Genomic DNA, 25478 nt, shown 5'->3' with positions numbered 1-25478 from the left:
ATCTTTTACCTACTCAAGTTCCTTGCAGTGGGGCCCTTAATGCTCAGCAACTGCTCTGTACAGGGGTTCCTGTGGAGTTTCAATGCGCCCCCTTTGTCCAGCTTCCTGCCCACATGCTCTCCTGTCCTCTCCCCTTCCCTCTGGGCCTCCCAGTGGGCCTGATCCCTTCTGGAACCTGGGTCTGTACCTTCCCTGCGGGTCCCCCACAAAATTCTCAGGCTGCCCTTGGCTTATTCCCACTGTTTCCAGACCCCCACTTCTCCCACTCACAATTCACAAAGCCAAACCCTGATACTTTAAATCCATCATTTATTGTCCACATCTCATTAGTAGTACATAAATCACAGAGACTGAGAAATTTTCTGAGAAGGTTAAAAAGACACTGCAAAGTCCCCTGGGCATGGGCGAGGCATGTGGGCTGGTGCCTACTCACACTGGCCCGGGGCTGGAAAATCACCTTGCTTCTGCCCACTGGACCCTTCTCTCAGGACCCCACCCTTCTCTCAGGCCAGATGCCCAGGACAGAAGGTGGGAAGGGGGCTGTCAGCTATCTTGACCCAGCAGCCATGTTGACATCCTGGGCTTTTGTCCCTATGCCTCCAGATTGCTCTCTGAAAACAGGAGGAGGTCCTGAGCCTGAGGGGATGTTTGAAGTGACCAGAGGAAGGCTGGGCAGGTATACCAAAAGCTGGAGAACCAGTTGCTGCTATGCCCTGTATTCTGGCACAGCTGGGCCAACCCCACCCTGACTGTGGGTCCTGGCTCAGCCTCCCTTCCTCTGGCCTCAGCAGAGTGGGGGATGGACATTGGCCAAGTTTCCCCTCATGTTTTTTTCTGTAGCCACTCCAGGGCTTAGCAGCATGGCCCGTTGAACCTCTGTCACCATCCCCCTGAGCTATAAGGATCCTTGCCATCCCCACCCCGAGGAACTCACTTAACTCAACCTGACATTGCATGGGAACATGAATGGAAATCACCCGGGAGACAAAGTAAGTAGGTTATGAGATGCCAAGGCCACAGGGCTGGGGCTGGGCTGGGCAGGAGAAGCCAGCACAAAGTGGGGAGTTGGAGACACCCCACCTCTGCCAGGCCTCTGGAGGGGGTGGGAGTGGGCTGGGTGGGCAGTTTTGGTCCTAAGGTAAAGTGCATAAGAAAAAGACCCAATGAGAGTTGGGGCAGGGTGAGCTTGAAGTGAGCTTTCAAAAGAGGAACCAGACATGCCCAGCCCTGGTCATTGGCACAGTCCCATTGATGGGAGTAGCTCAAAAATACCTGCCCCTCCAACACCATGGCCCCTTCTCTCTGCTGTTTTGTCCTCCATGCTTGCTCTGCCTTCTCTGATGGGCAGAGGTTGGGCTGCTCCTCATGAGAGGGGGGCCCTCAGGGCAGCATCCTGCAGACCCTAACTGGGGTACCAGGGCCTGGCTGGGAGGTGAGGGCAACAGGGTTTCTGAGGGGTACATGGTGTCAATGTCTGTGGGAGACCTGCCTCACCACACTACCCCTGCTCTGCGGACAGCGAGAGCCACCCATGGCTGCGCCCTTGCTGCTCTGCACCAGCCTCCTCCTGCACGTGCACATTCCCCTCTGGCGCCATCTCTCTCCAGGCGGAGTCGCCAAGGGAGGAGTCCCTGCGGCTGCGTGTGGAGGGGTCCGTTCTGTCTGGGGTAAGGCAGAGGGCGCACTGAAGCCCACGCTGCCTTTTTGTTTGGGCCTTTCAGATGCAAGGCCCTGCTCTCCTGGGCAGAACTCCCGCAGGGCTCTCTTCCCTGGCCCGCAGGTGGGAGCGGGGCAGGAAGCGGCAGCAGCATCTTTGGAGGCCAATGCAGGGTGAGAGGCATGCAGGTTTGGCCTCACACTCAGGCCCAGACATCCGTACTACCTCCTTCAGAACTCAAATGTTTGGCAAAGGTCAGGTGTTCCAGGATGTGGGCTCACATACAGAAGTGCGATGTCCAGGTTCTAAGGCCAGCTGCTGGCCATTCCCAAAGGGGCCTGCCCCTTTCCCAGTCCAGTGTGCACACTGGGGATGTGCCCAGAATAACCAGCATCTGGGCAGGACAGGCCAAGACGAGATCTAGCTGGAAGTGCTCATGAGAACCCTTCCATCCAGTCCTCTGGTTCCGGATAGAGAATAGAGGCTCAGAGGAAGGGAGTGAACTCATCCAAGGTCACCCAGCTTGTCAGTGCTCGCGCTGGGGCCCGCAGTTGCTGGGTTCATGCTGCCTCTCCAATGGGTGCCTAGAAATCTGGTCTCCTCCCTCTCAGGAATATGGCCCTCCCTTCCAGGAACTGGCAGGAAGGTTCAGAGAGCCTTGCTCCAGCCCCACCCATAGCCCCCACAGCCCAGATTCCAGCCTGGTGACTTGAAGAAGGATCTTCTTGCAGAGGCTGATGTGCAGGCCCACAGTTTCCGCCAAACATTGATCCTTCCTGGGGCTTCCTGCCTGCGGCTGGGTCATCTCAGGAGCCTCAGATCGATCAGGGCTCCATGAAGGGTAGCTCCCGACCCGAGTATAGCCCTGGGCTTCGTGCAGAGGGATTGGTTCTGCAGGTGTGGCATGGATGAGGGCCAGCCACATAGAGCCAGCTGCCCACAGAAACTTCTGGAGGCCTCCAGTGCTCCTTGATTCCCTGGGCCACCTCCTGAGGGCCTTAGTCATAGTTGGTTCATCCTGTGAGGTGTAGACCACCAACCCTCCCCACCCAAGGCCAGCCCAGCAAACCAAACCAACCAGCTCCCAGGCCTATCCTACTCCCACCACTGGTCTACCTGCTGCATCTGGGCAGCTGTGACCAAGGCTCAGACTCGATTCTGATAAAAAAGAAAAAGAGAAAAGAAACCAAAGTATAAAAGGATCCTAATTCTACCCCATGGGCACTACAATTTTTCAGCTTCATACACAATTGTGCTGAGTAGAGTTTTAACAACCCCAGGTAAGGCCCAGAAATGCACTTGATTATTTTTTACAGGAAATGTGTCAGCGTTCCTCTCCCTTATGTTAGCATGTGAATAGATTAGTTTACCTACACTGCAGTGCAGTACTCCCCCAGGTGGCCCAGGACTGGTGGGGTCAGCTTGCCCCTCCCTGCAGGTGCATCCCCTGAGACTCCGTTCCCCACACCCAACTCCCCAGCCCGACAGCACTCCATCCCCAGGCTGGCTGGCCACCACTCACAGCCCCTTGTTGTACACCACTGTCCGGCTGCTGGTGGACCGGGCAATCTCAGGCTCTAACTGGGAAGTTTCAATCTGAGGAAAGAGCAAGAACAGAGAGCGGGGAGGTGAGGTGGCTGGGAGGGAAGGGGGAGTGGGGAGCGTGGGAGTAGCAGTGAGGACTATCCTGGTGACCATGGTCCTCCCCCTCTGCCTCGGCACCTCTAGCCAGCGCCCAGGTGTGCTGCCTACTGACACACCTTCCTTCTTTGCTGCCCTGCAGCCAAGAGGCTCTCAGTACCCCTTCCCACCCAACTCTAAACTCTTCCTCTAACAGCATATCCATGTGAGTGAACATCATACACCCTGGCCTCTGAATTGTTATCCCTCAACTCCAAGGACCCCGTCCACTGCACCACACATACCGTGCTCCCAGGGCCACGACCTGGTCACCACCCAGGGCTGCTCCACCCAGATTCCTTAAATCCAACCCCACCTTCTTGCAGACCACAGGGCCCTATCTTTCCCACACCCCACCCACTCTCCCTATTTTTGGACCACTGAGACCTCAGGCCCCAGACTCCCTAGAGCTCAGCCCCCACATACCCCCAACCAATTTGGGCACTAGGGCCCATCACAGCCTGTTGCCAGCCCAAAGGTCCTTCCAGACCAACTGGCAGTCCTACTTTGGAGGAACCCAAGCATGCACCCACCGTCTCTCCACTTGAGCCTGAACACCTAAAACCACTCAGCACTCACTGTCACTGATTTTGGCGGGACCATCAGGTGGCCAGCGAACCCCCACTCCCAGGCACATTGCCCGGCCAACTCCCTCTCCCATTCTCCACAGAGGGCACCTTAAGCTTTCTCTGCTTTTCTCAGCCACCCCCAGCCCCACAGCTCCCCACTGACCCTGAGCAGATGAGCCTTCTTCCTACTTCAAGGGAAAAAGCTGAAGGCATCAGAAGGAACACCTCACTGACCCATCACTACACCCATGACCCACCCGTGTCCACACTGCATCTCACCTGCCGTCTTGCCACCCCACTGCAGCTGTCCCTGCCCTCAGAAGGCACAGCCCCCTGGGCTCCACCTCCCTGCCACTGACTCTGGGAGTTCACTCTGGGATTGCTCTCCCTCTTCCCCACTTTTTCAGTCCACTGACTCTTGACCATCAGCATTTCAACGCAGACAAGAACCTCCCAAGGCTAACACATCCCTTTAACCCCAGGTCATGCTCCAGCTACTGCTTGCCCTCTCTACGCCCCACCAACCTGACTTCTCTAAGGCACTGTCTACATTGGCTTTTCAACCCACAGCAAATCTGGCTTCTGTTCCCACTACATTCCACAAAAATCTTTCTCTCTAAGGTCACTGCCACCCTCCTTTTGGTGACATTTCTCAGGGTCCCTGGGGCTCGGTCTGGCTGGGCCCTCTTCCCCGCACACAATCCCTGGATGACTCAGCCCTCCTGGTGACTGCCAGGTCTGAGGAGGCTCCACCCATGCTGCTTCCCTGAGTTTTGGGCCTGCAGGGAGTGCCTTCCAGACCTTTTTATGCATGTTTCACAGGCACTTGAACTTAACCCATCTAAAAAGAAACTGAAGTCAACATCTCCCCCTGCCTCAACCCAGCTCCCCACACCTCCACCCAGTGGTGCTGTGGTGCCTCCACACCTTTTTCCTTCCCTGCCCTCAAGTCTCAGCTCCCCAGACCACCCCACCACGGGCAGCGTGAGCCCTCCCAGCCATGAGTCCGGGCATGCCTCTCTTCCTTATACAATGGCTCAGTGGCCCCACTGCCCTCAGGAACCCAGCCCCTGCCTGCCCCTTGGACTGGAGACATGGGACACACCTGCTTACCTCAGTGCCTCAGAAACACTGGGCTCTTTCCACCCAGAGTCTTTGCCTGAGCCGGCCCCCCTGCCACTTCCTCTCTTCCTCCCACCCCACTTTCTTCAGACTTCCCCAAATCTGTCTCAGCTTTAGATATCTTCTATCACCCAGGATGGGTGTGGCCACCTCTCAGGGCCCCCCAGCTCCCTGCACTTCTTATATATGAGTTGTGTCACATGGTTTAGAGGTTGACAGTTCACTTATCTCCCCATCTCCATGTCAGCTCTGTGAGGAGTGAATGGGGTGTGTGACCCTGTTCATCCCTGCACCCTTAAAGCCCAGAGCCAGCACCTGGTGGGTATTCAGCAATTGCTGAATAAATGAGTGGAAAGAAGAGAGACAAGCACTGGGAGGATGGCCTCCCTGGAGGCTCCACAGCAGCCCAGATGTTGGTCCACAGCTCCAGGGACCAAGCCAGTGGGACGCCTAAGCTCCCAGCCTGAGGGAGGAGGGGAGAGAGGTACTATCTCCTGGGGCTGCTCAGCCTGATATCCACCCTAGGCAGAGTCAAGGACATGTCAGGCCCTTGTAACTTAGCTCAGCTGAACTTGCCAGGTACCTGCTATATGTCAAGACATGGCAACCCTTGGGAGTAGGCAGAAGGTGCCACAGACTAGCTGTGCCTTCAGAGAACTCAGGCATGCCAAAGCCATGCATGTCAGAGGCCAGACAAGAGGGGATTCAGTGTGGACTAGAGCTGGTGGGCATGGTAGAGTTTCTGGAGAAGGCAGACCCTCCCCTGTAGTCCATGGTACCCCAATACCCAGGCTCTAGCCATGGGAGAGGGCCAAAGAGACAAGAGCTAGGCTCAGGGCCCAGGGCTCTTCCCCACCCTGTCTCCTCAAACCACCTCCTCCCTCCCCACCCCTGCTAGCCTCCGAGTCCCCTCCACCCTGTCAGCTCCCCTCGTCCCCACGCTGCCACTGACACAATGCACAGCACCCACGCTTAAAAATCTGAATGCTTTTGAAAATGTTTAACCTAGTTAGACAAATTAGCAAAAATTTGTGCAAAACAATTTAGGTATTTAAAATATTCAATGTTTTTAAAAAACTGGAAAACTGTTCTTAGCTTTCAGCTGCAAAAACCAACAAAATATAACATCCCAGCAATCTTACCATGAGGTGTAACATAACCCTTCGGGAAAGCTGTTAAACAGCTACTGAGGCATCCTGGGAAATAGCACTTCATTTATTCAAATGCACATATGTCAGGCTTTTGCACCATATGTCATTCCAAGCTATTTACAGTAATAATTAAATCTTAATCAACGTTTAACCTCTGTAAAATGTTTGAAGAATCCTAATCACCCTTCAGACTGCACTAATGAAGGAGAAATATATAAACATAAAAGGAAAATGATGCATAGATATCACACTGTAAGAACAGTAATTGCAAAATTGTATTTCTTTTAAATATAATCAGTAAATGATGTAAAGTAAGCCAAGGAGTATTTTAAGTTAAGACATCTTGGATGTCAGAGGTGTGAGCAGCTAATTTTGTTCTGCTACCCATAACAGATGTAGCATATTTTATTTTAGTGCCATTATTAGCAACTTCCCATGCCGGCTTTCACTGAAGCACTGAGGCCCGCATTAAAATCGGAGAGGCTGCTCACCACCATGGTGGAGGACCACGGGCCAGGGCCACGGCCCACTCCCTGAAGAGTGCTGGCCTGGGTGAAGATGGAGGCCTCACCCTCCCACTGGAGGCTGTCACAGACATAGGCCCCTACCCCCGGGCTTCCCCAGTCACCCCACTGTGCTGAGGGCAGCAGGTGGGAGGGATACATAAGGGAGACGCAGGTGTGGGAAGGCTCGAGGTGGCTAAGGCTCTCAGGAGCAGAAGCTTGGGGACAGAGCTGGCACTCAAGGCCTTTCCTCTCAGTTCAGTTGCCCTCCAGTCAGCAGATGTTTATAGCTGCCAACTCCATTCACCAGGGCTGGGCACATAGAGATGGACAAGGCAAGCCCATGCCCTTGAAAAACTCCAAGTCTAGGGGAGGAGTCAGATATGAAAGCAGATGGATCCCAGAGAGTCAAAGTGCCATGGAAACTGGGGAGGGGGTGAAGGTTGCCATATACTGATGGAAGAACAGGAAGGAAGACTTCTCAGAGGAGGTGGGCAGGAAGAAGATGGAGGATTTTGATATGAGAGAGCAGGAAAAGCTTGCCGGGTGAAGGGAAATGCGTTAGCTGGCCAGCCTGGCCTGTTTGGCATGGGCAATGTTGGGCATGCAGGGAATGTGGCAGGAAATGGAGGTGGGGATGGGACAGGCAGGCAGGCCCTTGTAGAGACTGCCACATGAAGGTGTCAGCATTTTTTCTCAGGCAATAGGGAGCCCTGGAAGGACTCTGAGCAGGGGTGGGCCATGATCCTGACTCTGGTTTAGAAAGGTCTCTCTGGTGGTGAGTGAGGAAGATGGCCTGGAAGGGTTAGTGAGGGGCAGCCGTGGGAACCAGCGAGAGGTACCAGGTCCTGCCCCACGATGCTGCCAGTGGGCCCCGAGGAGGGTGGGCACGGGGGATCCTTTCTGAAGATGAAACCACAGGAGATGATGACCAATTCCACGTGGGGGTGAGAGGGAGGTGTCGAGGATGACTATGCGTTGGATGACTCCTAATTCTAGCTCAGGAGCTGGGGAGGCTGGTGACGCCATCCTCAGAGGCAGGGAATACAGGAGGCGGGGGTCAGGGTGGGCGAGGGGGGGCTCAGGCTTGGCCATGTGGAGTCCCCGGGTGGAGAGGCCTGAGAAGCAGACAGGGTGGGGTTCTGGAGTTCTGGGCAGGGGTCGGGGTGGGAGAGCAAGCCTGGGATATGTGAGCACAGCCGGAGCCCCCAGAGTGGGGGAGCTCGCCCAGGAGAGCAGATGGAAGGGGAGGGTGCCAGTCCTGGGGAACAAACACGTTTGAGGGGTGGGTGAAGGGAACAGGCCCATGACAGCAGCCTTGGGGGACCAGCACAAGGAGTGGAAACAGTGACAGAGGCTGCCAGACACCAGGCTGCATTCTCTGCATGGTCCTGATGAGGTCCAGAAGGCTCTGACCTTGGCAACAGGATTGGGTGCCTCCAGAGTCCAGTTTTGCGAACCTCCACTGGGTGCTGGCCTGGGTCACAGCCTCTCATTTCCATCCTGGGCCAACTCACCTGGCAGTTCATTAAGTCCCTCCAGCTCTCTGGCCATGGCTGAGGGTTGAGTTAATGGCCCACCAGATTGAGGTTTCGTGGGTGTTGGGACCACTGGGGGCCCTCACCACTGGTCTCAGCAGGAAGCTGGGGCCGGGACCCCTGTGCCTGGTAGGGGCATAGGAACATCACCTCTCTGAGGTGTGGGGTTGCTGAGGCTCCTCCACAAAAATGTGGACATCTGGGGCCCTGCTGGTAAGTAAGTGTGATTCAGGCACTAGGTGAGGGTGACCCAGTGACCTGCCATGGCCCTAGCCAGTCCCAGGGCCCAGAGGCAGGGACATGGGGCTCTGCTGTTTCCTTGGGGTCTCCTTGCTGCTTGGGAGGCTGACAGGTAAGGAACAGAAGCCAGCTTTATGTGGCCCATCAACAGAACAAATGATGTGGTGGCCACAGTGGCTTGCAGGCGGGCTGTGGAGGGAGGGAGGTGCCAAGGCCCTGTGGGAGGAGTGGTGCGGCAGGGAGGGGTCACCAGCACAGCACAACCAAGGCTGCAGCCCCAGGGTAGTGGGCTGGGGTTCTGGCCACAGAGAAGCTCTGAGGGGCCTCCTCTGGAGGGAGGTGAGGAGGAGAAAGGGGGCAGGGTAAGGAGTGGCCACAGGGAGTGGGGGTGGCCCATCCCAGACTGCCAGCCCCATGGGTTCCTCATTCACCTGGGACTCCTCCCCAGGCACCTGGCCACCAGTCAGCAGGCTCACTTGAGGGAAGGGGGTGTCTGGGATGTGGAGCCAGAGCCCAGGAAGGTGTGGGCTGCAGAGAGCAGTGAGGAAGCTTAAGTTATCAATCAGCACTGGCTGAGGATCCCCCCCACCCCAAAGAACTGGGGGTGCCTGGGAGATCTGGGCCTCCTGGGAACATGCCCATCCTGCCAGCACAGAGCGATATTGCAGTGCTAGCACTCCCTGACTTTGAGGCAGAACCTGCACCCTGGCTCCCAGACAGCCTTACCCACATCCAAGTTCCCCATGGTAGGGCCTCAGTGCCAACCTCTAGACCCAGCCAGACCCTGCTGCCCCTCACGGCAGACAGCCCCAGACTTCTGGTTGCAGCCAAGGTCAGAGGCAGCAAGAATGAAGCACCAGTTCTAGTACCCACAGCCCCTCCTGAGCACCCTGAGGCCCGCTGGCTGCAGCAGCCCGGGGGCCTTCCCCAGTGGTGCAGGAAGGGTTAACCCTGAGCTCTCTGCCTCTGTCTCCTGGCTCCTCCGTGGGTGAGGGGCCAGGGTCAGGAATGTGTTTGGGGCCACCTCTGCCTCCACACACCTGCAGCCGGCGGCCAGCAGATAGTTTACATATTTGAACCTGGAGCTAAGGTGCCGAGAGACATAAACAGGAAACTGGATCCCCAGCCTGTGCCCCATTCTTAGGGACTTTTACCCACTACAAAGAACTTCCTCCTCCTGGCCTTTCTTCTGGTTGCTTTTCTGCCTCCTTTTGAAAGGCGTAGGGCTGGGGGGTGGGGTGTGCAGCATGACCCTGTGACATGGCTCAAAGCTGCGTCCTGCTCCTGGCCAGGGTTCTGGGCTTCTGAGGTCTGCAGGCAGTGGCAACATTGACACGGGGTCCAACACCCAGGCCGGCACCTGGCTGACCCTTTAGGCCTGAGGCCTCTGCCCAGCCTGGAACCAGCTTGCCTACAGGGCAGCACTTCCTACCCTCTCTCCAGGGCTGGGCAGGCCTCAGGTTCTGTTCATACACACACACATCCACACCCCGTCTTTGGGGAAGCTGTCCTGAGTGTCCTGGAAGGCAGGGATGTTGGATTATGGCTGGGGAGCAGCTGAGGCCTGAGCCTGGACACCCCGGGCCAGGCTTCTGGTGCTGGCTCAGCTCCCACTGCCTTCCCAGTGAATGTCAGATTCCTTAGCTGGACACTCAAGGCATTCTGGGACCTTCTCCAGGTTCCTCACTCATTGGCTGTTTTCTATTTCTAGTGCCTTGTATGTTTAGCTATATCCTAAGCCTCTAAGGTTGCCTCTTCCAGGGAGCAACCCCTGCCCCACCCCAATCTTCTCAGATTAAATCCATTGCTGCCGCCTCTAATGCCCGTGGCACTTAGTTTCATCTCTATCACATCCCAGTCACGGGCCAATTTGTACAGTGACCATATGTCAATGTGGCAGTCCCTTACCTCACCCCACTGTGAGCCACTGGACGCAGCTCAGTGTCTCTGTGTCCTGTGTATAGTAGCTCCTACATAAAAGCTGAATCAAACTGGGCCAAGGCTCCCCAAGTACAGGGTTCCTGTCTTAGACTTTTCTAACTCTCCTGCAGTGTACACCCAGTGGATGCTCAGGCCCCCTCCCCATTTTGGAGCCTGCACTATTCCTGGGTGCCCTCTGGTGGACCAATCTCAGAATCATTCTCTGTCCTCCATCTTTTCAGCCTTGAGGCCTCAGTTTCCCCACATGTGCAGTGGGAAGTTTCTACTTCCTGGGGGTAGGATGAAGATATTATCAAGAAATAGATGGAGAGCCCTTTGGAGGCTTAGAAAACATACGTGATGCTGTGTAAGGAAGATAGGACTCTGTGGCTGTTCCAGCACCCAGGCCCCGTCTTGCTTGCTGGAGTCTCCTCATAGGTCACAAGGTTGAACCCTTGCTGTGGGCCTGGGATATTCTAAACACTTCACACATAGCAATGCTTTTAATCCTCTCAGCAGAAGCTTTGCACAACTGAGCCTCCCCCTTCCCTGTCCTGAATTCAGCTAGGCGTTCTAGAAGGTCCTAGAAAGAACAAGGGAGGGTCAGGCTGCAGCTGCCCAGCTGAGGCCTGTCACTGGGGCACAAGTGTGCATGTTTGTGTGTGTGCTTGTGCGTAGGCCTATGTGCATGCGCAGGTTTGGGGTGGGGGGGTGGGGAACACGCAATATGACAGGTGGCGTGGGCGTTCCTGGGCTCCAAGTGGCTTTGCCATTCCCATCCATCCCTCCTGGGGGGTCCTGCGGGCAAACTCCAAGAAAGCAGCGGGCGGGGAGGCAGCAGATTTCTGATGGCAAAAATAGCCCACTTCAGAGTTCGATAGGGACTGATTAAACCAGTAAATGAGAAAAACCCAAAACAAACATCTCCAAGCAAAGTAGGAGATGGATTTGAGATTGGAGGGAAGAAGGCCCCTGCTCTAGGAGGTGGTAGATGTCTGTGGACTCAGAAGAGACGCAGTGACCCCTACACTTTGCCTCTGGCCTCACACCAGCCCTGGAAGAGCAGGAGAAGCAGGAACTAATGAAGCCACGGCGAGTCCAGATGAGCAGTGCTCTCCACTAGGTGTTGATAAAGAGTGCCAGTTCTTGGCCTTAGGGACACCTGATGTGTCGATGTGTATTTGTCGAGGCAGGGAGAAGGGACTATTGTCCCAGGGAGGGAGATGGGACACAGGAAACCCACAGCACCACAGTCTACATGTGTGAGGTGAGAGAACCTGGTGGGGCTCATTAGGGAGGACTTCCTGGAGGAGTGGTTGTTTCTAGAACAGCTTGAATGTAGACCTGAGCTCATTCCCAACTCTTCCCCTTTCTTGGTAGGGAGTTCAAATGCTTTCTCAGAGAAAGAGAGGCAAGCTGGAGGAGACATTTGCTTCTGGTGGGTCACCGCTCCCAGCTGACCTAGTTCATCAAAACCACGATTTTCCTTAGGACTGGTGATGGTTAGAGTGATGGTGGAGGTTCGGGATACCCACATTCTTTTCCCATACAGGGAGGGGGTGCCTCTTTGTCTCTTGATTCTGAAGTGGGAGCGGGGAGGGTTAGGAGTTAGGGGGTGAGGAGGGTGGCTGAGCTTGACCCTCAGGTGCATCTACAGCATGGGTGTGGCCTCTAGGAGCCACTCTCTGCGGCCAGGGCAAAATGTGGCTTATGAATGGTGTGAGGACAGGACAAGGGCCTTACCTTCCTTGGAATCTGCCTTCTGGTGCTCTGGACCCTCTGGGGCAGAAGTGAGGGGGGCTGGGCAGAGAGAGGGGTTGGGGTTGTCAGGGCTGACACGGGAAATTCTGAACAGGAAGCCCTGGGGGACTCTAAAGATGCCTTTTCTTCTAGTCAAGGTGTTTGGCAGATGCTGAAGGGGCAAAGGAAGGGGCAGAGGGAGGGTGGGTTGGGGTTCCCCTGCTGAGGTGTCAGGGAAGGCTAAAGGGCAGGAGCCAAGAAACCCACAAGCTCAGGGCAAGCCAACAGAGCAAACAGGCCCAACAGGCTACAAACTGGCTGCCAGTGAAGTGGACTACCTGCTCCGACTCTGTCCCTGCAAAGCTGGTGCAGGGAGGAGACACACACTCAGAGAGCCCCCCACTGCATGGAGGTCTGTAGTGCCATCTTTCCTGTGCTCCCACCCCAGCCCCTACTGCTGCTTGGGGGCCAGAGGGAGCCCATTGAGGGCCTGGGGCTACAAGGCTGTTTCCAGGGAAGGCCAGTTTTTCCCCATCACCATTGGGCCCCATTGTCCAGCCATGCCTGGCCCCAGAAGGTGGCTCTCAGAGGGCACACCTGTGCTGCAGATAAGACACCCGAGGGTCAGCACGTGACTGAAGGTCACACAGCCTGCTGTCAGCTCTTCTGACTCCAGAACCAGGACCCAGTCTCCTGGTTTCATTTCCAGAATCCTAAAGGGCAGAGCCAGGAAAAAATGTAGTTCCAATGCCTTGTCTTCTGGCTGGGGAAACTGTGGTCTTTGAGGTTAAGACCAAGGTCATACTGACAGCTGAGACTGAGGGATGCCAGCAGGAGGGGAGGAGGGTGGGCCTGGCGGATGTGGGGCGACCTAAGGACAAGGCAGAGTCCCAGTGGCCCCCACTCCTGCTTGCCTCACTCATCCACAGAAAAACCCCACCTTTCCTGTGGACATATTTCAACCTCACCAAATCAGCTAATTATTGACAGTTGGTGAAGAGGAGATTTCACTTTTTCCTCCTGTTAAACTGCTCCTAATTAGCTCCCTGTTACCAGGGCCGGCTCGCCCGCTGCTCGCCCTGCACGCAGTAATCCGCTGCACGGTGCCTCATTAACCCTTTGCTCCTCTCCTGCCGCCTGCCAACAGGATGAAGACAAAAACAGATTGTCAAACAATGGCTCCGGCTTGTATGTGCAGCCCCGTTCCCCAGCCCCCAAGCTCCCGGGGGAATAGTGAGGGAAAAGAGAGTGGGTGGGGTCGGGGAGAGCCTGAGAGGAACCGAGGAATGGAGAAAGAGGTACAAAGAAAGACAGGCAGGGATGTGGGGAGGGGACTTGGCCAAGGTACCACTTCTTGCCTGGGGAGACATGAGGTTCATTAAATGTGATTGGAAGCGCTTCCAGGTGGGCAACACCGGCTGTCAGAGTTGGAGGGACAGTCACTGTCCCCTTGTCTAGCCTCATGTGGCAGCCAAGCCCACGGGGCCAGAGACTGGACCCTGGACATCTCCCTTGAGGGACCGAAGGCACCAGAGTGTGTGTGCGTGTCTGGGGGAGGATATGGTCACATTTGCTACAACTCAGAGCCCCAGTCTCAGAGAGAGCAGGGCCATAAACCAGGTCCCACATGCCCCATAGGCCTCCACAAATGCTTGACCCTGAGCCGCCCCTGCGCAGGCATGGCCCTCTGCTTTATTTTCTTCACAACACCCTTCTCCTGACATTTCTTGTTTACTGGGTTTCTGTCTACCCCACCAAACCCGAGGCTCCCTGAGACCAGGGGGTTAGGACATGGCCCTCCCAGTTACAAGAAGAAAGCTCCACAGTGTCTGTGGGGGTAAGAAACAGATTCTGGGTACAGATGGGCTCCCCACATCCTTGTGGCCCACGTGGGCCTCGGCCCCACAGCCTTAACCTGCAGGTCACAGGGTTACCAAGGCAGACCCCACGCTCCCTGCAGGGCAACAGGACTGGGGCCTAGAAGGGAGGCCAGGCCTTGTGTCCTTGTTCCCACACCCAGGTTCCTTAAGAACTTCCCTGGATACCCCCTCTGCTCCCTCCCTGCCAGCCTGGGTTAGAGAACAAAGGCACAAACCTACTCCAGAAGGTCCCTGTGCAGTGGACATGAACTCCCACAGAGGGTAGGGGGCCGGCTGAGGTGCTGAAATGTTCTGCCTGATAAATTAGCAGGGAACTACTGACTATTCCCACTGCTAAATTGTAAAGTTGGCCTCTCATTTTCTAGTGAGGTGGGGGCGGCCCGGGGAGGGCTGTGGAATCCTTCATGGCTACAGACCTGGCTCTGTCAGCACAGGCCGGACTTTGGGCGAGGCACTCCATCGTGGTGTGCCTCCGATTCCTCACTCGTAAAGATGCAATAATGCTGGTACCTACCTCATAGACTATCATTTTCTGGACCCCCATTTCCCCACCATAGCCAACTAGGTCCTCTACTTATTGGACCCACAGACCCGGTCGAAGGCCTGGGCTATGCTGCGGCCCAATCTCCAGGCTGCCCTTGAACTCACTGCCCAGAAGCCATTCCCCCTGCCCCTGGCAGCTTCTGCCCCTTCCTGATGCCTTTTCTTCCTCCCAAAGTGACTTCACCCCTTTTGTGGCTTCAGTTCCCCCCATGCACCAAAGGGTCCATGTCTCCAACCAAAATTTCTCCCCAGTGTCTGAGACACACACATCTAACTGTCTAGGTAACATCCCTTGATAGTCAATAATACTTTGGACTTGAAGGGCATTAGGAGGATTTAATTCAATCAGGCATGTAGAGTTCCCAGCCTGCTGCCTGGCCTAGTAGATGCTTAGCAAATGGAAGCTATTATTACTTGCAATTTTAACTTTAAAATTAGCACATTTTAATAGGTGGAATTACTACTTTGAAAAGAGCAGACAAAACTCTCTCCCAGGGACTGAAGGGGGGACTGAAGTTCTTTCCTCAACCTCTGGGGTTAGTGGGTTGGAAACCCCACACCAGTCACGGCAGGCCAGCAATTCTAGGAACAAGTTCCTAAACTCTATCTCCAAGTCCCTTAATTAATTAATTTGTGTTCCAGCTATTATTCCTGTTGACAACTTTGGTGGCTCTTGGCAAGGTGGGTCAGCCCAAGCAAGTCCAGACTTATTGTGGCAAATCCCACTGGCTTCTGAGATGTGAGACATGATCCCCATACGCAGAAGCAGCACCTCGTTAGAATTAATTGGGAGGATGAAATGGGGGAAACAACGTTCCTCTCAGCCAACTGGCTGATGGCCTTGGTGTGATAGGTCACAGACAGGCCTCAAAACACCTCAGAATGCCCAGACCCACCTGCATCCTGTTGGGTTTGATGCAGATGAGGAGGCAGCTCTGAAAACCACATCCCTACCCTCCTTTCCCAGAGAACAGATTTAATATGCAATGACTATGTTCTTCCCAACCTCAAGAAAAAGTCATGGGTTGCAAGGAGAGGAACTTCGGCCAGACACCCAGAAGAACTAACTTCCTTGCCTATTTGAGGCAGGCATGGGGACTAGCAGAGCCTGGACTTTGACATGGAGCCTCTGGGAAGCTAGGGCCACTCACCTCCTGCAGCCCGGGCTAGAGGCCCAGCGGGGGGGTGGTGGCTGTCTCTCCAGCACTGGCCCCACAGGAATAGCAGCCCGAGACCCATGGTACTGGTAGCCTCCTCCCCACCAGGGGACAGCCCCCAGCTCTCTCCTCTCTCCACTGCCCCTGCCCAGGCAGAGAGAAAATCTCCCAGAACAAGTAAGCACAGCACTTCCTGGGAGCCCCAGACTGGGAGTGGGCCTCTGTGGTCTCCTCGGCCATGAGCCCCCGGCTTCTGGGACTTGGGGCTGCTTCCTTGGCTGCTCTGGGCCTCCATCTCCCCCAGAGAGCCAGGAGGCTGCAAACCGAATGGCCTTGAAAATCCTTCCAATGGGACAGTCTCTGATTCTGTCCACGGGGTTTCCCAGCCCTGGGTCCCTCCTCTAGGCAGACAGGTGGAGCTGTGAGGGCAACTTGAAGCAGCCGAACACAGTGGTGCCTACAAGCACTTTGACCTTCGCCTAGAACTTTGGACTCAGCCCGACTGTACAGAGAGATGCAGTGTCCTTGGGGAGCGCCAGGCCCAGCTCTTCCAGGACAGGGAGGCCAGAACCTCCCTCCCATCTTCAGAACTTCCAGGCAACCTGGAGCTTGGCATCCCCAGGCATCAGGTAACAAGCTGTTGAGCCTTCGCTGGTGGGTGAGGAAGAGGGCACAAGGGATATCCTCAGCTTCAGGACAAGGCTGGGCCCTGTGGTCACGAGGGGACTGCTGGCACACACCACACACCCGGCTTCCCATGCCAGTGTGCCCTGGCCCCCGAAAACAGGAGCCTTGCCCCATCATAGTTTCCTCCTAAAACTCAGGGGCTCAGTGGAGGGAAGTGACTCCAGTCATCATCTCCTAGGACTTTGGGGCTTGGAGGCTGGGTCACTCCCTCCTACACTAAGACCTAGGGCCTCCAGTCCTCCCCATCCAGGTATGACACCCTAATGTCCTATTCTCACTGTCCCCAACTTCCCTCCAGGAACCCACACCCCTCCCACCACCCCTCTGGAGGACTTGCAGGCTCAGCCCTGCAATCACAAATTCCAAAGTGCCAGTCTGTGGCCACAACATCCACCTTCCCATGAGCTTAGTGACTCCAAATGCCACCTTCATTCTTTGACCCCCTGGAATTTGTCTCCCCATCAAGCCTCTTTTCCCACTCAGCTTGCTCACCCACCTTCATCCCACCTGGCTGAGATTCTGGGCTCTGGGCTCTGCTAATGGGTCTTCCAAATGCCCCATGCAGCCATATGAAAACTGCCAAGTGAGCCCTGTGGCACCCGAAGCAGGCCTCTAGCACCCCTGGTAGACAGGCCCTGGCCACAGCCACACACTGGTGTCCTCCTCAGCTGTCCCCTCCACTGCCCTAATGCATGCTTACCAGGCCTCTAGCTTCCATGGTCAGATTTCTCTCCTACTGTCCCTTCTGAACCTCCTCCACAGTCCTCAGACCTCTGCCCTCCCCTTTTCTGTTCTCCTCCTTCCTCTCTGCCTGCTGTTGAGAACAGAGGCTATCAGAACAGCTTCCTCAACCTCCCTACACCTGAGCCCCACCCCACTGCATCTGCCGCCTCTCAACTGCAGTGGGTGAAGGCTGGCATCCTGGGTCTGTGCTCTGCTCCAGCCCCGCTTCACGGACCGTGCTCTCCCCATCCTCCTCCACCTCCCAGTGTCCTCTGCTTCTCTCCTGGTGCCTCCCTTTGCATTTACACAAGCTCTAGTCTCTCCCATTTAAAAAAGGGGGAAATAAACAAAAGTGTCTCTTGCTTCCACATCTTGTTGCACTGTGGATCTCTTTCTCTTTTTCTTGGCACCAAGCCTCTGGACTGAGCAGTCCACCCCATTGCCTCACCCCAGGACAGCGTTTGCCCTCATGCCTCAGACACGAGCCTCAGGGAACCTCACTTCGCAGGAGGGTCTGACGCTGAGGGGGACCCCAGCCCCTGCTCCCACTTGGCCCTGGCCATGGGTCCATGGACACGCCCCTCCTTGGGGACCTCTCTTCCCCTAGCACCCCCTTGGATCCCACCCACTGCCCTTGCTTCCATTACTGTTTTAATGCTAATGACCCTACATCTGTCCCTCCAACCCAGGCCTCTCTCGTGGACTTCAGATCCAGAGCCAGCTTGCCATGGGATACCCCCATTCACACGGTCCCCAGGCTCCTCAAACCCCATGTGTTTACCCAACTCAACCCACTGTCTTCCCTCAAACCAGTGCATCCTTGTGTCTCCATTTGTTAAGTATTAATACCTACATCTACCTGGGTGTTCAAAACCAGAAAGCCAGGCACACATCCTACAGGCTCCTTTCTCTCCCACCACATGCAGTTCTTCATCATATCCTAATGTTCTTAAAGGACCCACTTCTCTTGAAGCCCACTGCCAACAGCCTGGTCCAAGCCGCCATCATCTCTCGCTGGACGCCCACCACCACCTCCTGATGGCTCCTTCTCCTCCAGAGCTCCAACACAGCTTCGCAACACAGCCATGGGGGATCATTCACAATCAGGAGCTGTGGTCCTGCTTTGCCTAGGCCTTCTGATGACATTTCTCCTCTCTGCTTTGGCTCCAACTTCCCAGTTCTACACGGCCCTGGTCCCCCTGACCTGGCCCACCTCACCTGGTTCCACTCTCAGCTTGCGATGCAGACTTTTTTCAGCTCTTGAAGGTGCTGTGTGCTGCCTCACCTTAGAACTTTCTCACCAAGTGACCCTAGCCTACGTGTCCCCTCGTCCCCACTTACCTGGCCAACTGCAGCCCATCCTCCGGGCCCCATGAAATGCCACTTCTGTCTAGGTTCAGTTTGGTCCCCCTATTGTCTCCTCCACATCCAGCTGAACTTCTCCGAACCCAACACTGCTCACCATTCACTTGTCCCTATTTAATCGTTGTGTTCACTGCTTGACCTTCAGCTCTGAGAAGTCAGAGCCGGGGCCAGTCTCATTCACAGTTCTAATCCCAGCGTCTAGCCCAGTGCGAAGCAGTCAGTGACTGAATAAGCATTTGTTGATAAATGGCCAAACTGCCCCCCTCCCTGTCCTGCCCTTGAGCCCTTCCCCACACTGACCTCTGACATCTGTGGGAAGAGGCTGATGGCCAGTGGCAGGGCCAGGCCAAAGGCCGCCAGGCACACAAGGCTTTGCACAGGGAGGAGCAGCCGGGGGCGTGCCTGCAGGAGAGCTGTCCTGTTGGGGAGAGGGAAGGAGGGAGCTCCGTAAGACTGATGTCAGGGTGAGCTGGCTGGTAGCAGCACCCTGGGTCCCACTCAGAGTCCCAGGGCCAGGGTAGCATGATGCTGCCTGTGGTGTTGTTCCATCTCTGGGGCCTTCCCCGGTCGGCACCCCTCTTCCCAGGCCCTGCCCTGAAGGACATTGCTGGTTGAACTTTCAACCATAAATCATAAATGAACACTTGTGAGGCACCCACCCCACCCTGTGTCCAGTCCTGTGCAAAGAAGGCCACCTGTGGGGAAGGCGATTAAGGAGGTTGTTAGCCCCTGCTTCTGGGGGAACATGCAGCAGAGTAAAATGGTCCTCAGAAGCAGCTCTTAATGAAACAGTGAACAGACCAGAGTAGATGCCAAGCCCAAGGGAGGAGACAAGCTACACAAACACATGCAAACACACATGCACACGTGTACATTCATGTACACAAGCTGGGAGGAGTTATCCTCTTCTGTGAATAGGAACAGAGCACACCCTGCTGACTGCCTGGCCAGTTTTGATCCCCAGGGGGCACTGACTTATCCAAGGCCAAGTGTGCAGGAGGCAGGCAGGGCTGCTGCTTGGACGCCTGGCTCCCCGAGAGTGCTACCACTCCATGCTGCTCCCAGATCCTGCCTTTGGAGCCCTTTGCCAGCTCATCACCAGCATGTCACAGCTGGCACCCACCCTCCACGGCGGGATTCCCAGGCAGGAGAGGTGTACAAAAAACCTCCCTCCAGGCCTTGGACCTCCCAGCTCCGTGACAAAATGGGATCTCCAGACGGAGTAGGGCCATACTCGCTGGCAGATATACCTTGTCTATCAGAACTTTTTTGGGTATAATCCAGCAGGGCCTTTAGTGGAGACCGCCAAGACCACCAAGACTCCTTGGGGAAGCCTGGGGCAGATGCACTAGCAGGATGTAGGCTTGAACTACTTGCCAGGGGATTTTGAGTGGACATTAAATCAGATCTTGGTAACTGCATCAGCCTGCACGTGACTGTGACTGGCTCCTGGTATGGAAAGGTTATAACTGGGGTTCTTGCCCCTACTCCATTGCAGCAGGGCTGGCTGTGGTTGCAGGCAGAGGAGAGGACCTCCTGGGGTAACAGCCTCAGTATGGGGGCAGGCAAACCCTTCACCTCCCAGGACAGGAATACCCAGAGCACCTGGCCACCTGGTCTTGAGTCAACAGCAAAATTGGGAGTGGTAGTGCTCAAACTTTAGTGTCTAGGCAGCTGCTTAAAAATACAGTCCTCCCACCCCAAGTGTCCCTTGCCCCCATGAAATCCTAATTCGGTTGGTACTATACCTGGGAATCTGCATGTTAAATAACCCTCTGTAAGTCTAAATCAGGTGATCCCCAGACCACACTTCTGAGAAACCCTGGCCCAGGATGCTCCTGCCAAGGTACCAATAAAGATCCAATTACTTGTCAAGTGTATGCAAGTAAAAGACCTGGACACTGTAAATGCTCAGTAATTGCACATTACACTGCTGTTCTTACTGCTCTTGTTACGCACAGGAGGAGGGAGGCTCCTGGCATCTGTGCTGTCCTCCAGCCCTTCCCACTGGCGTACCCCAAGATTTGTCCGGCTGTTGAACTAAGCCTGAACTGAGCTATTGGAGAGAGAAGTTTCCACAGGACTAAGAGCAGCAGAACAAAGGTACCTAAATCAAGCTCAAACCTATCTGACCTCTGCCCCAGCACCCACCATCCTCTCCTTCACCTCAGGTGAACCTCCTACCCTCCAAAGACTTAGCCCATGGCCTCCTGGGCTTTCACAGGAGTCATGGAGGGGCCGGCAGTAAGGTTGAGACAAGCCTCAGCTGATCTTTCCAGCGCAGATTGATTTGTCCAATAGGACACAGAGCTGGGACGCACGGGCTCCCTCTCCAGCCTTGCACACTCGGCCTGGAGCCCAGGCTCTGACTAGGCTGTGGAGGGCAAAGCTGCCCTCCTGCCTCAGCACAGGGGACAGTGACTGGGAACTCGTCCCTGCAAGCACAGCCCTAGGGTCACTGAGGGTAAGGAAGGTGACTAGGAGAAAGGGATGCTCCTTCCCTGGCAGGTGAGGGGTAGGCCATGGACTCAGACCTGGTGGGACGATGACAGACCCTGGGGCTATGGGGCTGCACTCTCAGCTCCTCCCTCAGGGCAAAGCCCCCACTGGGAACCGGGTCCAGGAAACTGCAGGCCCGTGCTCCTAACTAGGAAGGAGGTAGGCCGAGACTGCAGCCAAAGAGGAGCGGCTGAAGTCCCAGCCCAGAGCAGGCAGAAGAGTGAACACAGCAGGACAGGGGGAGGGGAGGAAAGGGAAATGGCAGGGAGGGATTGGAAAGGCAGCTGGGGGAGTTAAAATATGCAGATGGAGAGATGTGCGAATGCCTGGAGAAAGGAAAGACCCGGATCCCAGGGAATGAGGGAGGCTGGGGAGCGGCCTTAGGAACCACTGTGGAGGACATGGCCTGAACCCCAGCCCAGCTGAGGCCCAGCCTCGGGGGAGGGCAGACTCCAGGGCCAAGGATGCTGCGCTGGGCCCCTGTCTATCAGCAGGGGGGCAGGGGGGGATTATATGGAAGGGGGAGGATTTCCCAGCCTGGGTCTAAAACCCTATTCCTCCTCAGGCCACTGAAGCTGGAGTGTGAGCCCTCAGCCCTCAGGAAGGTGAAATAGAGAGTCAGGGCATGATGTGTATGAGTGTGTGTATGTATGAGTGTGTGGGGAAGGCTGGTGCTCTGGGCTGGGGGCAGAGGCCCCCCTGTTTATGACTTGCTACTCTTTCCCTTTTGGTCTAAGAGCCAGGGACACCTGAACATGCTGTGCTCCGCAGAGCAGGTGAGCTGAGGCCAGGGGCAAAGCAAGCCGGGCCCCAGCCCAGCCCCACACAACAGCTTGTCTCCCCATTGCTGTGCGTTCCCTCAGCACTTGGAGCACAGCTTTAGTTTGCACTCCATTAATTTGCAAGCAGGCTGCTTTGTAAGTGTTCTTTTGTCTTTTTTCCCTGGCTGTCCTGACTCCCTCACCCAACCTGGGCTCCCCAAGGCTGGGGGAGCTGCCTCCCCCATTAGCTCCCCTCAGCAGGGGCCCTGCCACTAGCGCCCCTGCATGGAAAGACTATGCAGTGCTGGTGGGGCCCCTGCAAAGAGCCAAGAGCCTGCTGGATGCGCAAAATGCAAACACCTAGCGGAGGATGTGGTGAAGGAGGGTGGTGTCATTATTTTCCAATAATGTAGAATATGGAAACTGAGGCTAAGGGAGTGTCTTTGGCCAATCTGGTCCAAAAGTGGTGGAGCAGGAACCAGATTTCATTTGCCTACCAGGAGTCTCAGCTGGCGCTGCTACACTGGCCTCCCTGCCCGACACACCATCCTGTGGTTCCGCAGAGACATGCAAGGTTAGTAAGTCTTTGAGGGCACAAACTGGGTCTTGCTCATCTTGACATTACTGGGGGATCCAGGCTAGCCTTGTCATCCTTCCTGGAGAGCCTCCGAGGAATGTCAGGGATGGACCAACCAAGTCCAGGACTGCCGGGAGAACCATGTGGCCAACCTGACTGCCCACCCCAGGGGCTCCCTCAGGTCCTGAGTTGAGCCGGACACATGGTGGCCTGGATTCTGAGCAGACTCCAGGCCGGGGAGGTTCAGAACTAAAACAGTCCTACACTACCTCCCATTCCCCCCGAAGTACTTTTAAGTCCCTAAGCCTAGGAGACACTAACCATCACTCCACTTTCTGCAAACCCAACTCAGATGCCAACTGGGAAGCCATCACAGATCACTTGCTGAGTAGTCCCCTTGTGTGTACTTGAAGTCACTCAGTTCATGAGGCAGCTACGCATAAGCAATTGTTCTCCCAGGATCTGTTTATTTTTGCAACTTCAATACAAGATTAATTTTCTGAAATCCCAGGACTCAATATGCCACGCCCCTGCTCAGGTACCTTCCCCCGTCACAGCTCTCCACTGTTCTAGGTTGAGGAAGGGATCATCTCCTTGGCGGGACATGGAGCCCCTCATCAGCTGGCCCCAACCAGCGTGCTTTGCTTCCACTGGGTGGGACTGCTCCATGTCCACACAACCAGCTCGCAACCTGCCTAGAAGTCCTATCCTGCTTTCAGAGACAGCAGCAGCCCCTCCGCTCTGGACCAGCCCTCCCTGGTGATGGGCTCATGATACAATGCTCCCTCTCCTCAAGGTTACTTGGGCCCATTCACACACTGCCCAGCCCCACCTGCAGCTGACATCCGTGTGGCATGCCCAACTCCTTTATCAAGATACAGGCTGCCTGAGGCCAGGCTCCAGATCTGTTCCTCCCCTATCTCCACACAGGGAAAGACCCAAAGGCACACCAGTTATATGATATGATCTGAAGACCCAAGAGGCAGCCAGTGTGGTAGGTAGAGCCCAGTTTTGCAGTGGTATTCCTGGGGCATTCCTGGCTCTGGTACTTCCTAGTGTATGAGTGTAGGCAGATGATATACCCTCTCTTTGCCTTCCTTTCTTCATCACTAAAATGGCAGCACCATACTTAACTTCATTGCACTGTTGTGATGGTTGAATGAGATCATTTATTCATTCGACAAACCTTACTAAGCATTATTGTGTGCCAGGAACTGTGCTAGATGCTGTGCAGGGCAGTAAACAAAAGGAATTTACTTTTGCTTCCAAGGAGATGACAAGGAGGAGTAGTCAGATATTAAGCAATGAGATAAAGAATCTCAGATATTGATAACTGCTGGGAATAAAAATAAGGCAGTGTGAGGAGAGAGGGCATGATGGTGGCTGTTATCTCCTCAATGGGGTGGTTAAGGAGGTGGTATTTGGACAAAGACTTGACTGGGAGATGACTGGGGTGCAGTAAGTGCTTAATGTTAGCTGTTACTATAATTCGTATTGTGGGAATAATAAGGTCCTCAAACTGGGGAAAAGTCCCTCCCCAAGGCTCCAGATGGAGTGCCCCCAATCCTGTCCTTGCCCCACACTGCCCCGAAGCCCAGCTGCTCCCTTGAGGAGCCTCTCCCAGGCTGGACCTCCTCACCTTCACCTGCAAGAGCCAGAGGTCTGCCCATCCAAATCTGCTCTTCCGGCCATACTTCATCTAGCTGCCTGCCCCTAGAACACTTTCCTGCTCCTTGCCATCCTCCTAGACTGACTGTAATCCTCAGGTCCTGCCCAAACCTACAGGAAGACCAGCCCTGCTTCCTCAGTCTCCCCTCGGCTGGCCCTTTGAGCAGCATTTCCAGCTCCACGATTCAATCTCACACTCATTAATTAATAGAATCACTCTATCATTGTTCTTAATATTGCATTCCCTTAGGTCATTACAGTCATGGCAAATATGTATGCTCAGTAGATCCCTCTGAGGAGGTATGAAGGTTAGTACAATTTGTATTTTATCGATGGAGAAACTGAGGCTCAAGTGAGGTAATGACTTGCCCCCTGGTGGATGCCTGAGCCCCAGATCTGGTCCTCCTGCCGCACACCCCAGCCTCTCTCTTCACAAAGGTCTCACTCTGATAAGAGTACATGCACACACTCACTGGCATGCGTGCCCAAGAACCAGCAGCTCCTCTGGGCTGGGCCAGCCTTGTCCACCCCTCCCCATACCTACCACAGGGTCCTGTGCAGTAAAAGCCCACACATTCTCAGGGAATGACTCCAGAGAACTAGCTGGGAGAGTGAACAAACCAGGGTGGGGCGAGCTGCCAGCTGCTCCCCTGTACCTTGTCTTGGGCCAGGACAAGGCCCTTCCCTCTCGCCCACCTCCAGCTAGGAGACCCCTCTCTCCTGGCTGTCTCAACTCACTTCTCCAGCATGGACATGACGATCGGCGGTAGCACCAGGATAGGCATGGGGAGGACCACTCGTGTCAGCGCCGTCTCCAGCAGGGCCTGAGGGGCAGGCAGAGGCTGTGGTGAGCAGGGGTCCCAGGTGGGGGATAGCTGCCTGGCAGCAGACCCCACCCCGGAGCCGCTAAGTGTGCCTACAGTTGCTAAGCACATCTGGCTGAGTGGAGTAATTCATGGAACTGTTCATGAATCCCTCTTCCAAACAGCAGGAAAAAGCCACTCCCATCTTGGAGCAGCGGTGCCAGGAAGGGGTCTGTGACCCAGGGGGCAGGCACAGGGGCGGGGGAGGACATATACAGAAGACTTGAGATGCTCTAAAGACAAAGCAGGCACTGAAGGGCCAGAGCAAATAGCTGGGGCCTGCCAAGCCCAGGGAGGCTCAGGGTGCCAAGGGAGGACAGAGATTCTGGGATATACTTTTCTCTTTTTTCACATCCCTTAAAGACAAAGATTTGGAAGAACTTGAGTCTCCGGGCTGTGGATGAGAGTCTTTCTTAGTGACCAGAGGGCAGCTGTGTGAGGGGGACATGCTTTGGCTGAGTGTCTTCAGTTTCTCCAGAGGCATCTGTGGGCCTTGCTCAGGGGCTCCTTGGGATTCCTGGCTGGTGGTGCACGGTCTAGGTGCTCTCAGTGGCAGGCCGGCACTCTGATAGTCTTTATGGGGCATTCCTTTAACTCCAGGGGCCCCTGTCCCCAGAGAAGGCTGCAGGAATGCA

The 25478-nt window shown here is 55.3% G+C and overlaps 1 protein-coding gene across 6 annotated transcripts in view; it reads right to left on the bottom strand.

Annotated features, from left to right (window-relative positions):
• Positions 1-292: 292 nt before the first annotated feature.
• SFXN5 (sideroflexin 5) overlaps positions 293-25478 on the bottom strand; it is a 106840-nt gene continuing 81654 nt past the window's right edge. For 4 of the 6 annotated variants that reach the window (XM_036906457.2, XM_036906458.2, XM_036906459.2 and 1 more), the window contains exons 12-14: positions 24719-24804; positions 18776-18893; positions 293-3253 (exon numbers count right to left, since the gene is read on the bottom strand). In XM_036906457.2, the coding sequence (XP_036762352.1) occupies positions 3176-3253; positions 18776-18893; positions 24719-24804 (282 nt within the window). In that variant the 3' untranslated portion in view covers positions 293-3175. The remainder of the gene's footprint in view (positions 3254-18775; positions 18894-24718; positions 24805-25478) is intronic. The other 2 variants (XM_036906460.2, XM_036906461.2) reach the window with 1 other exon arrangement.

Source organism: Manis pentadactyla, chromosome 2, assembly GCF_030020395.1.
Source record: "Manis pentadactyla isolate mManPen7 chromosome 2, mManPen7.hap1, whole genome shotgun sequence".
NCBI lineage: Eukaryota > Metazoa > Chordata > Mammalia > Pholidota > Manidae > Manis > Manis pentadactyla.
This window is presented reverse-complemented; position numbering and strand designations above follow the sequence as displayed.